Source organism: Meriones unguiculatus, chromosome 7 (assembly GCF_030254825.1).
Source record: "Meriones unguiculatus strain TT.TT164.6M chromosome 7, Bangor_MerUng_6.1, whole genome shotgun sequence".
In the NCBI taxonomy this organism is placed as follows: Eukaryota; Metazoa; Chordata; class Mammalia; order Rodentia; family Muridae; genus Meriones; species Meriones unguiculatus.
The window spans coordinates 83,269,492-83,282,442 of NC_083355.1; the positions used below are offsets into that span (position 1 = coordinate 83,269,492).

A 12,951-nucleotide genomic window follows, 5' to 3' on the forward strand; every position below is an offset into this window, starting at 1 on the left:
AAACTCACAGCAATCCATCTGCCTCTGCCTGCCAAGTGCTGGGAATTTTTTTTCTTTATCTTTTTCTGTTTTTGAGACAGAGTTTCTTTGTGTAGTGCTGGACTCGCTTTGTAGACCAGGCTGGCCTTGAACTCAGAGAGATTCACTTGTATCCGCCTCCCTGAGTGCTGGGATCACAGGCCTGAGCTACAGTGCCTGGCTCCAAACAACTTTTTTCTTCTTTCTTTGTGGTCTTGAACTTAGCTATGTAGTGTAGGATATCTCTGAACTTCTGACCCTGCTGCCTCCCATCTCTGGCATGCTGGGGTTACAAGCATGTACCACTACATAGTTGTAAGGTTTTTTTCGTTTGGTGGGTGCTGGGATTCAAACCTACGACCTTGTTCGGCACGTGCTCTGCTTTTGAGTGTATCAGCCAACCGCAAGAGTTTTTTTCTTTCTTTTAATTTATCATTGGATGTGTGTGAGTGCTGATACAGTTGTGCCATGGTGCACATATGGAAACCAAAAGACTACTGTGTAGGGTGGGTCATGTCCTGCTCCTCTACCCCCACCCCCACTCCCGGTTCCAGGGATCAAACTCATTATACTCCTATGGTGGCCATTTGTCACTTGGCCTTCCTGCAGAGCTTGACTGTAGGAGCTGGTGTGCCTGCTGACAGTTCTCAGAGAACAAGAATCCTGGACGGAGAGATGGCCTGCCTGGCTCAGTCAGCCAGAGGTTTTCTCTCAGCTTGAGCAGGTTGAGCTGTAGGTACGTAGAGCTCGTAGGTTGTCCACACTTTTCTTTTTGCTAGGCAAAAGACGTCCTCCCCTCTGACTGGTGTTAGAGACCAAAGCTAGCTTGCCCCTGAGCTATCATCTCTTTGGTCATCTATCTGTCTATCTATTGGTTTTTCAAGACAGTGTTTCTCTGTATAGCTCTGGCTGCCCTGGAACCAGCTCCGTAGCCCAGGCAAGACTCAGACTTGCTATCCTCTGGCTCCACCTCTCAGCTAAAACTACAGCCCTCTGCCGCTAGGCCCAACCTCTTTTGGTTTTGCTTTTGGAGGGCGGGAGGTCTTCCTGTGTGACCCGTACTATCCTGGAACTTGTGGGAGGGTGATGCCTGGGGTAGACAGCTATGTGTCCTTTGGGGCATTTATCCTCTTACTCAGCAGTATCTGTGTGCTTTCTCTCTGTCAGGATATCGTCAAAGCCCACGACTCTAGTAGTGCATAAAGTACCCCAGCTCTCTCCCCTCACAGAGTTTGCTGACCAATAGCTACGTGTACATGATAAATTAGGATCAGGAAGTGCTGGGGGGAAAAAACCAGAGCAGGGAGGAAAGCTGGAGGTTTCTGTTCTTTGGGCTCAGGGTTAATGAGCATGAATGTTAATTCTGTGTGAAAGTGACCTATGGGCCTGGACTTGTGCTGTGAGCCTGTCAGTGTTTTGGGGAAGGAGGATCCGAATCAAGAATACAAGCATAGCCTGTGCTTTGGACCTTTGGATCAGCAGGGATGGCTCTGTGGCAAACTGAGTGGCCCCTCTTGAGTGAGTGGCAGAACTGACTTTGGAGGTGAAATTTGCCCCCGGAAAAAGGGTGAGCACTGTGTGCATGGCCCAAGGGGTGTCTGCCAGTGTCAGAACTACCTTGCTTTGGTTCTTAGGTGAGAGCATAATTCTTCTAGGGGGCTGTTCTGTTTTGTGCGATCTGTTGGGCTTTGCCTTTGTTTGCTTGTACTTCCCTTAATTCTTCTTTCTAAAAAGGGTGGGTGTGGCAGCACACACTTGGAAGCCCAGCACGAGGCAGATAGATGTGGGAGGACCAGGAGTTCAGTGTCATCTTCAGCTACACAGTAAGTTTGAGGCTAGCTTGGGCTACATGAGACTCTGTCTTTTTTTGTCTTTGTTTTCGAGACAGCGTTTCTCTTTGTATCCTTGGCTGTCCTGGACTCACTTTGTAGACCTTGCTGGCCTTGAACTCACAGACATCTGCTTGCTGCTGCCTTCTGAGTGCTGGGATTATAGGTGTGCAACACCATGCCCAGCTATCTCTGCCTTTAAAAAAATTTTTTTTTCCCTTAGAAAGTCATTTTGAGGTATATAGGGTTTTTGTTATTGTTGTTGGGTTTTTTGTTTGTTTGTTGTTTGTTTGTTTTGTTTTTTGGTGGGAGTTGTTTTATTTTGAGACAGGGTTTCTCTGTGTAGTCCTGGCCATCCTGGGACTTACTCTGTAGACCAGGCCGTCCTCAAATTCACATAGATCCACCTGCCTCTGCCTCCTGAGTGCTGGGATTAAAGATGTGCACTACCACTCGGCAAGAATCTTTTTTAAGTTAAAAAAAAAATTTGAGCCAGGCGGTTAATTCCAGCACATGAGAGGCAGAAATAGGCAGATTTCTGTGAGTTCAAGGCCTGCCTGATCTACAAAAAGAGTTTGGCAGAGGCAGGCAGATCTCTTTGAGTTCGAGGCCAGCCTGGTCTACAGTGAGAGTTCCAAGACAGCCAAGGTTGTTGTTACACAGAGAAACCCTGTGTGTGTGTGTGTATCCTTTTTTTTTTTTTTTTCCTTTAAGATGGGTGCAGTGGCTCACGCCTGTAATCCCAGCACTCAGGGGAGGCAGAGGCAGGCTGATCTCTGAGTTTGAGGCCAGTCTGGTGGTCTACAAAGAGAGTCCAGGGCAGCCAAGGCTACACACAGACAAACCTAATTTAGAAAAACAAAACAAAAAAGCCCAAAAATATTGAAATGTAGACAAAGAGTAAATAGAGTAAATGTAAATTTATTAAGGTAAAGTAAGAAAAGAGCTCCCAAGAGAGTTGAAGGGCTTACTGTTGAGGCATGGGCCTTTTGGCATAAGTATAGCCATTTTTTTTTTTTTTTTTTTAGTTTAAGGTCCACCAGCCATATCATCTCAGCTTGTTGCTGATGTAAAAGAATCTGTACAGACTCTCTGCACAAGGTCAGGTTGATCATAAACTATGTTTGCATTCAATGAGAAACTCTGTGGCCTTGTTATTCCCAGAAATTCCCCAACCACAAGCACAGCCGGCCCCAGCTGCCAGGCACACTTTCAAGGTCAGCTAGAACTGCTTGTTAGCCAAATAACTCGAGTCAGAGGTGACCACCCTGTTTCAGCATCTGCCCCCTTTGTGAGCTAATTGTGGTTTTTGCCTTTACAAACTGACTCTGGAAAACAGGTTGATGTCACAGTTAGGCTCCCAAGTTCCTCTGTGTCCCTGGTCATGACCAGTCTTGAGGTGTTGCATTCAGGAAACCATCACTATCTTACTGAGATTGCTGCTCAAATGATTTCTGTAGCCCTGGCTGTCCTGGAACTCATTCTGTGGCAAGGCTGGCCTTGAAATTTCCACCCGAGTGCTGTGATCAAAGGCATGCTCCTGCACCACCCAGCATTAAGATTCATTTTATTTTTAACTGTGTGTGTTTGTCTGTCTGTCTGTTTTCGAAAGCAGAAACGTGGGTATTTGTGTGGCTCATGTACTGGCTTCTGCCTGTTCTTCTTTAAGCAGATATATTTTAGACTGCCATGTCCCCCACTGGTGATAATGTCCAGGTTTACAGGTGACTTGTAGCTAACCCTTGTCACCATAACCAGCTCTGACAGCAGACCTATGGTTAGGTGATAATAGATAGAGAGACTGACTCTGGTGTGAGGCCCATGCTAGCAGACCCACTGACCCGCCTTTCCCTAGCTGGCCACAGCTTCTGGGTTCTCTGTATGCAGGGCCATCCCATCTTGCCTCTCAACTCTGTCTTCTAACAAAACAGTGGCTTATAAGCCAAGTGTTTTGTTTTACTTGGCAGAATTATTTTAAAAAATTAGATTACTTTCAGACACACTCGTGTCTGTAATTATACTTAAAAATCTGGATGCCTGACTCTTTGAAAGACGATGGAGGGTTAGCATTGTTCTGTTCTGTATTCTTGCAGTGCTGGCATTGAAACGGGCGCTGTGTGTGCTAGGCAGGAGCCCAGCCACCGGGCTGCATTCCGTATGCTCTGAATGCCTGTTGTCAGGAGCTTGTTGGACCTGAGTGGGTGCTGGTCAACTCCTTCCTTGAAGAGGGTGGAAGGCAGGGCATCAGGATGTGTGCAGGGATCTTACCCTTCCTTGAATACACTGGGATTCTGATAGTGATTTTCTCTGTTATCCTTCCCGAATGAATTATCTCTCTGTCTGTCTATATCTATCTGTCTATATCTGTCTTCTATTTTGAGGTAGGGTCTCCCTCTGCTTCTACCATGTGAACTCAGGTTGTTAGTCTTGGTAGCAAGCTCCTTAATTCACTGGGGTATCTCACTAGTCTGGGATTATTAGGCTCTTATTCTGTAGCCCAGGCTGACTTAGTCTATAGCTGACCTATAAGTGTAACAGTCCTCCTCCCTCGATTTTCTGAGTGTTGGGATTACAGGCAGGGGCTACCACTGCTAGTTTATAATGTGCTGTTTAAACTTTATTTATTTATTTATTTTAATTAAGATGTTTTGTTGGGGCAGTGGGTTAAGAAGCCTGGTTGTTCTTCCCGAGGGCCAGGCTTAGGTTCTTAGCACATGGAAGCTTCCAACCCACCAACCGCCTGCAATTCCAGTTTCAGGGATATGCCCCTCTTCTGTTCTCCATGGGTACCAGGCACACACATGGAGCACGTACCTACAAACATGCAAACACCCATGCATATAAATAAATCTTAAATTTTTTAAAATTCCGTTTACATTAATTGTGTGTTTGGTGGATTTATGGTCTGCTGACACTATTATTTGGTAAAGGGCGGAGGGGAGGAGCTTGGTGGTGTCATGCCACAGCCTGTGTTTGGAGGTCAGGACAACTGGTGGGGAGTCATTTCTCTCCTTCTATATGTGGGCTCCAGGGATTGATTAAATGCAGGTTGTTGGGCTTATTGGTAAGTGCTATAACCCACTGAGCCATCTCTTCAGCCTTATAGACCACCGTTTGCTTTGCTTTTTGAGACAGGGTCTCTATTTTATAGCTCCGTCTATCTTGGAAGTCTCTGTAGATCACGCTGGCCTTGAACTCAGAGATACACCTGCCTCTGCTTCCTGAGTCCTGGGATTAAAGACATACACCACCACATCCACATAGTCTACTTTTAAATTTTATTTTTTTGAGACAGGGTTTCTCTGTGTAGCTCTGGCTGTCCTGGACTTGCTTTGTAGACTAGGCTGGCCTTGAACTCACAGCAATCCACCTGCCTCTGTCTCTCGAGTGCTGGGAAAAATAATACATTTTTGAAGCCTCTCTCAACCAAATCTATTTCTTGCACCTCTGATTTCTACCCACTAGATGCCAGTAGCATCTTAAAGCTGCACCTGTGTCCATGTTTTCACTTCTTGAATCATATTGACTTGGCTACGATTATTTTACTGGTGTCCATCAATCAGAACCAAAAAGACTTGAGTGCTACCCTGGCTTTTGGGTTTCCGTGCACACTTCAGTACTGCTTGCTCTTACACAGAGACTGACAAATGTCTTCCCTTAGACTGTAGGTGGTTGGTGAAGAATACTGTGAATCTGCCATGAATATTTCTATTTGGAGGACCATGAGTATTTCCAGTTGCTTCTTTTGGCCTCACGTGGCTCTGGTGTCCTTATCCATGCAAGATCTAGCCCAAGGACAGTGGAGAGGCGCAGAGGCTCCTGCAACTGATGACTTAGAAGACTGTAGTGATTGGGAAGTCGCTCTGCTACAGCACTTAGACTTTCAGGGAATTTCGTGGTATAATTGAAGAACTTACTACCATTTAATGACCTTGAGACCAGGTGAAGGTGGGCTTGCGTTTTCTCTCCATGCCCCTCCTCTGTGGCTCCTCACCTGCCATTGCTTCAGCTGCAGCCGACTCTTAGCTTTCCTCCAACTCTTTATTTTAGGGTTCTTAGTAGCCAACCCTGAAAGCAAAAGCAGAGTGCTTTTTCTTCCTCAAAGTACTAGAAATAGAGATGGCTTATTAAGAAAAAGAAAGGGGCTCAGTGAGATGGTGCAGTGGGTAAAGATACCCGTTAGCAAGCCTGATGACTTGAGTTCAGGAGTTCAAGACCCACACTGTGGGAAGAGAAAATTGACTCTCCAGTTGTCCTTTGACCACATAGATACTATGGCATACACACAGTAATTTTATGTATTTGTGTTTGAGACAATGTCTCACCGTATAACTCTGGCTAGCCTAGACCTCATTATGTAGACCAGGCTTGCCTTGAACTCCCAAAGATCTACCTGCTTTTGCCTCCCAAGTGCTGGAATTAAGGGTGTGTGCCACTGTGCCTGGCCATATACGGGTATAGCCCAGCTTTCCGTGCTTCATTAGTTAGCCAGTGTAAGTGAGTTCCAGGCCAGTAAGAGATTTTAAATGGCAACCAAGGTTGTCCTCCAACTCCACACACATGCACAAACCTCCATATACATGTGCATACCTGTGTACATGAAAACATACAAAGAAGAGAGGGCTGCCTGTTAGGAAAAGTTGAGGAGAGTCAATGTAAATGATTTCCAACTAAAACCTTTTCTTCCCCAAACAAGGAAAATTCAAGCTTAGGTTCTTTTAAATGGCAGACTAGAACTCTGGAACATTCTGTTCTATGGTCTTATCCTACTGAGCGAAACCAGTGTTTTCCAATTCGCCACCGCTGGCGCTGAGTTCCTGCGGCTTAGCCACCTGCTGAGTGTTTTTACTTTTATTTCTCCCTAGACCTCCAACTTTGGAGTCTCAAATGCCTAATTACTTTTAGAGGATTTGGTAAATAGATTGAGCGTGTTGGTGTGAAATCTGCTCTGGGCCTTGGAATACCCCATTGCTAGTTTTCCTGTCACCATTCCACAGTCCCCAAAGCTCAGAGCCTGTATGTGGCATCTTTTATGTGCTTCCTGCAGACAGGTCTAGAACCCTCTCGTGTTTTTTCAGTTAACCTGTCATCAATGCCGTAGACCGTTGCCGGCCTGTGCTTTGTAGTGGTCATGGTTTCTTTCTAGTACCTCAGACTGCAGCATCCCTGGTCCGTTTTCAGTTCAGCAACCGGAACAAGCCAAGTAACGGTGTACAAATGACCATGTGACCTGTGTTCAAGACCCTGTGGTGGCCTCCTGTTACATTAGAAGAAACTAGTGTCTGTGCTGGCGCTGCTCCCCGCTTCTCGTCATCAGTCGCCTGCTCCCAGGCCGTGGCACGTGCTCATCTTTTTGCCCGTTGGCTCCAGGTCTATTGTGAGCCTGTGTTTCCTTTGCGAAGGACACACAGAACACCTCTGGCGTCGTACTTGACAACAGGGTAGTCTCAGAAGTGACCGCCTCTTCTTTTTTTCCTTTTCCTCCTGCTCTCTTTGAGCCATTTTTTATGTCTTGCTAGTAATTGCTTGTAAGCATAGGTTTTGCTTAGGTTGGAATAAGGCAGAAAATATTGGCCTACCACGTGCCCCTCTTCCGTCCTATCCCTTTTTTTTGTTTTTGAGACACAGTCTCAGGCTAGACCTGAACTTAGTGTGTAGCGGAGGATGACCTCAGACTCCTAACCCTCTGGCTTTTACCTCCCAGCTGCTGGGATTAAAGGCAGGTGCTTTGACTGACGGGTTAGAGGGAAGGGAGTGGGAAGAAGAGGCAAGCCTGGGAACTTGACGGCAGAAGTCAGAGCTTGCCCTTAGCTCTGTCCTCCTGTCACAACTCCTTGTCAGGGAGCAGCAATGGGACTCCTGGGAAGCAGAAACTCAGCGGCTGCAAGGGAGCCTGATCATGTTTTCCATCAAGCTGTATTGTCCATGGTCCAGGTCAAATCCAGTTTAAAAGCAACAACAAAAATCTACGGCCTATTCTTGTTTTGAACTTTATTATTGTGTTGATTAACGCTTCGGAAAAGAAAAAAAGGTTGCCAGGCATGGTGGCATAATTCCAGCTTTCCGGGAGGCAGCAGGTGGATATTTGTGAGTTTGAAGCCAGCCTGTTCTAACGTGAGTCCAGGATAGCTAGGGCTACACAGAGAAACCCTGTCTCAAGAAAAGAAAAAAGAAAAAAGACAAGGTTACTAACTAGAAATAAAAATTGGAAATTTTTAGTAAAATTGAATTCTTTTTATTGAGGCATGGCCTTTGCTATGTATGGGCTTACTTGATATTTCTACATAGCTCAAGCTGGCCTTGAACACCCAGTAAATTTGCTTCAGCCTCTTTGAATACTGGCATTACAGGAGTCTCCTCCCTACACCCAGATTTTATTTTTCATTTTAAGTTGCCCTGACTGGCCTTGAACTCACTTATAGCCGAGAAAAACCTTGAACTTTTGACCCTGAGCAGCTGAGCCACCATGTGTGGCCCTTATCATGATGGTCAAGAGGCCGGGTCTTCTGCAGCAGCAATTCTCTATCCGCTGTTAAGCTTTGTCTTCAGCCCCCAACTGAGGTATTTTAAATCGACTCTTCCTACACTTACCTCTTGATTCAGTGACTGTCAGTAGAAGCCAGAAAACAAGCCAAGTTAAATTGAGGCCAGGGAAATCAGGAAGGCCATGTGATGCGGCATACTTGATAATATCCATCAGCGAAGGTGGTTTTGATTTCCTAGAGATATATCCTATGATCTGCCCATGAAGTAATGGTAATCCCACCTTGCCTTTCCCTCTAGGCAAATAAGGGAGCGGCTGAAGAACCAGGTTACTCAGATGAAGGAGCAAGTTCCTGGCTTCACCCCTGGCCTGGCAATCCTACAGGTAGTATAACATCCTGTTTCCCTTAATGCCACCCTTAAACCTAGCCTCTCCACAGCACTGGAGGCTGCGGCACTCCAGACTTCTGCAATGTAGGCTATGGAGGCAAGGATGACCTTGAACTCACATCTTCCTGCCTCTGCCTCCGGACTGCCAGGATTGTTGCCTGGATTTGTGGGGTTGCTGGGGTTGGAACATGGGGCTTCCTGCATGCTAGGCACGTCCTGTACCCACTGAGCTGCATCATTAGCCCTGCCCCGTAGGTCTTCTTAGGACCCCTTGTACTCATAAATTTTAGAGATCTCTCGGAACTTGGCTATTAACAGTTACTGTATTGGAAATAAAATTTGGATCAACCAGGCTTCTAATTCAGAGAGATCTGTCTGCCTACCTCACCTCTTGAGTGCTGGGATTCAATGTGTGTACCACCAGACCATGCCCTAAAAGGTTTTTCTTTCTTTATTTTTAAGGGCTGGTATAAGTTTAATCCTTGGGTAGGTATGTGCATACATGAACACAGACACCGCTGGAGTCCAGAGGAGGTATCAGGGTCCCTGGAGCTGAAGTTAGTGGTGGTTGTGAGCTCCGCAATGTGGGTGCTGAGAACAACACTCTGTCCCTCCGAACCAGCCCTCCCATCCCCCAGATTAAGCGTTAAATATCGTTTGTTTCAAAATGCCAATAGGAAACTCTCAGTATGTCAACATAAACATTATGGAGAAAGAGCTTTGAGACAGGCCCTGCTTTGTACCCCCGGCTGACAGTGACCCTCAGAGCACCGAGATTATAGACATGCACTACCATCCCCAGTTCAGAACGTTTTGGTAGTAAAATTTGCTGAGAAGGCATGTGTTACCTGTTGACTTTTTTTTTTTTTTTAAATGGGTGCATGTGTGTGCCATGGCGCTCTGTAGGAGGTCAAAGAATAACTTTCAGGAGTTGTCTTAATGAGCGTTACTATCACTGTGATGACCGTGAACGAAAGCCACTTGGAGAAGGAAGGGCTTATGTGGTTTATATATCTTGAATCACAGTCTGTTGAGGGACACCAGGGCAGGAACACAAACTGGCATAAAAATAGAGGCAGGAGCTGATGCAGAGGCCATGGAGGCGTGCTGCTTACAGGCTTGCTCCTCTTGGCTTGCTCAGCCTGCTTTCTTATAGAGCCCAGGAGCACCAGCCCAGGGATGGCCCCACCCATCATAGGCTGGGCCCTCCCACGGTGGCGCACACAGTAAGAAAATAGACAGATGGGCATTATGGCACGTATGCATACTCCCAGCCCTTGGGATGCTGACGCAGGAGGATTGCTGTGAATTCAAGGCAGCCCTGGGTATATGGCAAAACCCTGTGCAAAATATGGAAACTAAATTTGTTGACTTAATAAAAGCTATGTCCGGAGTGGGGGAAAATGCCCTACAGATTTGCCTATAGACTGATCTTCTGGAGGCATTTTCTCAGCTGCGGTTCGTTCTCTCAGATGCCTCTAGCCTGAGTCAAATTAACATAAAAACTAGCCAGCACATGCTAGTGTGTTGCCTCAGACCAGTCGTCTTAGGCTTTCTACTGCTGTGGTAGGACACCGTGATCAAAAGCAACCTGGGAAGGAAAGGGTTTCCTTCAGACTATAGTTCCGTATCAGTCCATCAGCAGAGCAAGCCAGGGCGAGAACTGGCACAGAGGCCATGGAGGGCTGCCGCTTTCTGGCTTGCTGTCCAAGACTTACTCACCCTTCTTTTTCATACACCCCAGGACCACCTGCCTGTAGGATGGCATCACCCACAATGGGCTGGGCCCGCCCACATCAATCACTAATTAAGAAAATGCACCACAGGTTTGCCCAGAGAGCCGTCTGGTGGGCCCATTTTCTCAGTGGAGGGTCCCCCTTCCCAAACGAGTCTTGATTGTGTCGAATTGACATAAAAAAACTAGTCAGCATGCCAAGAGTCAACGGTTTTGTTTCTGGTTTTTTTTTTTTTTGTGGGATTTTACACTTTAATTTAACCGTGCCTATAATTTGTGGCCACACTATGTTGTCCTTAGACTTTTGGTCATCCTCTTGCCTAGTCCTCCCCAGTGGTGGGGCTGCAAATCTGTAGTGCCTCAGTTGATCATTTTTAGAATGTATTTGCAAAATACTCAAGCCTGAGTAGTCATTGTTTGTCAGTTCTTTCAAGAAAAGTTGGTTTTCTGTGGGAAAATGCATCTGGTTTATCTGGCAAGGCAAAATAGCACAAATGCTTGGCCTATTAATAGCCGCTGAGCTCCCCTCACAGGCAGCAGGAGTGCTGTGGGAACTTCCTGGTTTCTTTACAGACAGTCTTGAAGAGGTTCCCAGGTTGAAGTTTAATGACATCAATAATTGGGACGACTTGTCCAGAGCGCTCCTCAGTGAAACTGACATCTGTCTTCCCTGAGGGGCTGTGGCAGGGTGGGAGACATGGAAGAATAGGGGGGTTGGTGTCCTTGGCTTGATTTCTGCCGCCACCAGCAGACCTACCCCTTGCCACTTTTGTGCCACCCATACAAAAGTCAACATAATTTAAAAAAAAAAAAAAGGCAAATGTCATCATACTAAAGGTCAGAATTTGAAACGAAATTGAATGACAGACCTCGACAGAGAGAGGCTCACAAAGGGACCGTTGTCAGGCATTCCTGTGTCATCAGAGTCTCTGTACCCATATGCCACAACCTTCCACAGAACCACAACCCCACACAGACAACATTTCTGCAAGGCTATACACCCAGCAACAAGCTGCCTGCCCAACTGTGATTGTATCAGAACAACCTAAGGGGCCCTCATTTTGCAAACAGTCATGTCTTCTTTTGCCTCCCTGGATACGTATATAATTTACTGTGGCAAGTGTATGTATTTCTGTTGCAGTGTTCATTTCTCTTCGGAGAATTGCTCCTATGAAGACAGCTGTGCTCTTCTTAGCGGAACCCTCATTTTAAAGAAAGATAATCATTTTTATTCATTTTAATGATATCCTTTTAGTCAGGGTCTCACTCTGTAGACCAGGATCAACTCAAACTTACATTGATCATCCTGCCTCTGCCTCCCATGCGCTGATTACAACACACACACACACACACACACACACATACACACATTTGTACGTTATGTATACATTAATGTAGTTCAGTGTAATTTCTCTTGCTTGCTTTCGTTTATTCATTCATTCATATTTTCAGATAGGATCTTACTGTGTACATCTGGCTAGCCTGGAGCTCACTATGTAGTACAGGCTGGCCTTGAACTCAGGGCAGCCCTCAAGCCTCAGCCTTCCAAGTGCTGGAATCAGGGAGGCATGTACCAAGCTTTTCCACCCTTTTCTTTCCTTCATAGGAAGTATTGCCAAACTCCATTCCTCCTGATCTCTAAATTCATCCACTAGGGAGGCAACTATTTGCTTGGACATATGTACAGATGGGTGCCTGAAGGATTGATTTCGGCAGCAGAAATAGCTCTCATTTGAAACTTGTTTCAGAGTCACCATCTTCCTTGTCCCACATTCTCTCTGTGCCCGCCTGCACATATGCCAATTAATCCTGTGCTAAGCCTCTGTCCCTTATGTATCAAGAATTTCAGAATGGGTGGTAGTTAAATGCCGCCTTCCCCCGGCCCACACTGCTGTTTATCTACACCGCCTGGGCGGAGCAGAAATGTCCGCACAGAAGGCTGTGGCTCTCCCTGCTGTGCTCCACACTGTGGTAGCTTTTCCTTTTTTGCCTCTCCTCGGATAACCAAGAACCACAGATTTGTGTGGTGGGTGTAGACCCAGCCCATTTGGGGACTGGATTCTTCTTGACTGATTCTTAATTGTTTGTTGTGGGAAGAAATGCATGTCGTGGGCAAGAACTGTGACTCTGGGTTGGAGGTGTAGCTCAGTGGTGGAGCAGGGGAAGAAAAATGGAATTCATTTTTGTAAATCATTGGACCAAGCTACTTCCCTGGGTCCTGTGAGAGGTCAAAATGGACCCAGTTATGCTAATAATGGTCAATGCCACCGAGCTGTTTATCTGACCTGAGGAAAAGCAACCAAATTGCCCAGACTGCCCAGTCTCTCTGTAACCTGACATTGCCCCATCTGCTCTTTCTGTAGTTCTGACTCCCTGACCCTCCCTGCCACCTTCCAGAGCAGGTAACTTTAAAATGGCGGGTGCTCTTCCTTCCTGCTTTCGTTAGCCTTTTTTTCTGCCTACAAAACCAAGCTCCTCTGTTTTATGAAGTGTGCG

At 46.3% G+C, this 12,951-nt stretch overlaps 1 protein-coding gene across 1 annotated transcript in view; it reads left to right on the forward strand.

The window, feature by feature from the left end:
* The window catches only part of Mthfd1 (methylenetetrahydrofolate dehydrogenase, cyclohydrolase and formyltetrahydrofolate synthetase 1), a 62,623-nt gene that overhangs the window by 2,860 nt on the left and 46,812 nt on the right, over positions 1 to 12,951 (forward strand). Inside the window, exon 2 of the mRNA XM_021635535.2 lies at positions 8,631 to 8,715. Within this exon, the coding sequence (XP_021491210.1) occupies positions 8,631 to 8,715 (85 nt within the window). The remainder of the gene's footprint in view (positions 1 to 8,630; positions 8,716 to 12,951) is intronic.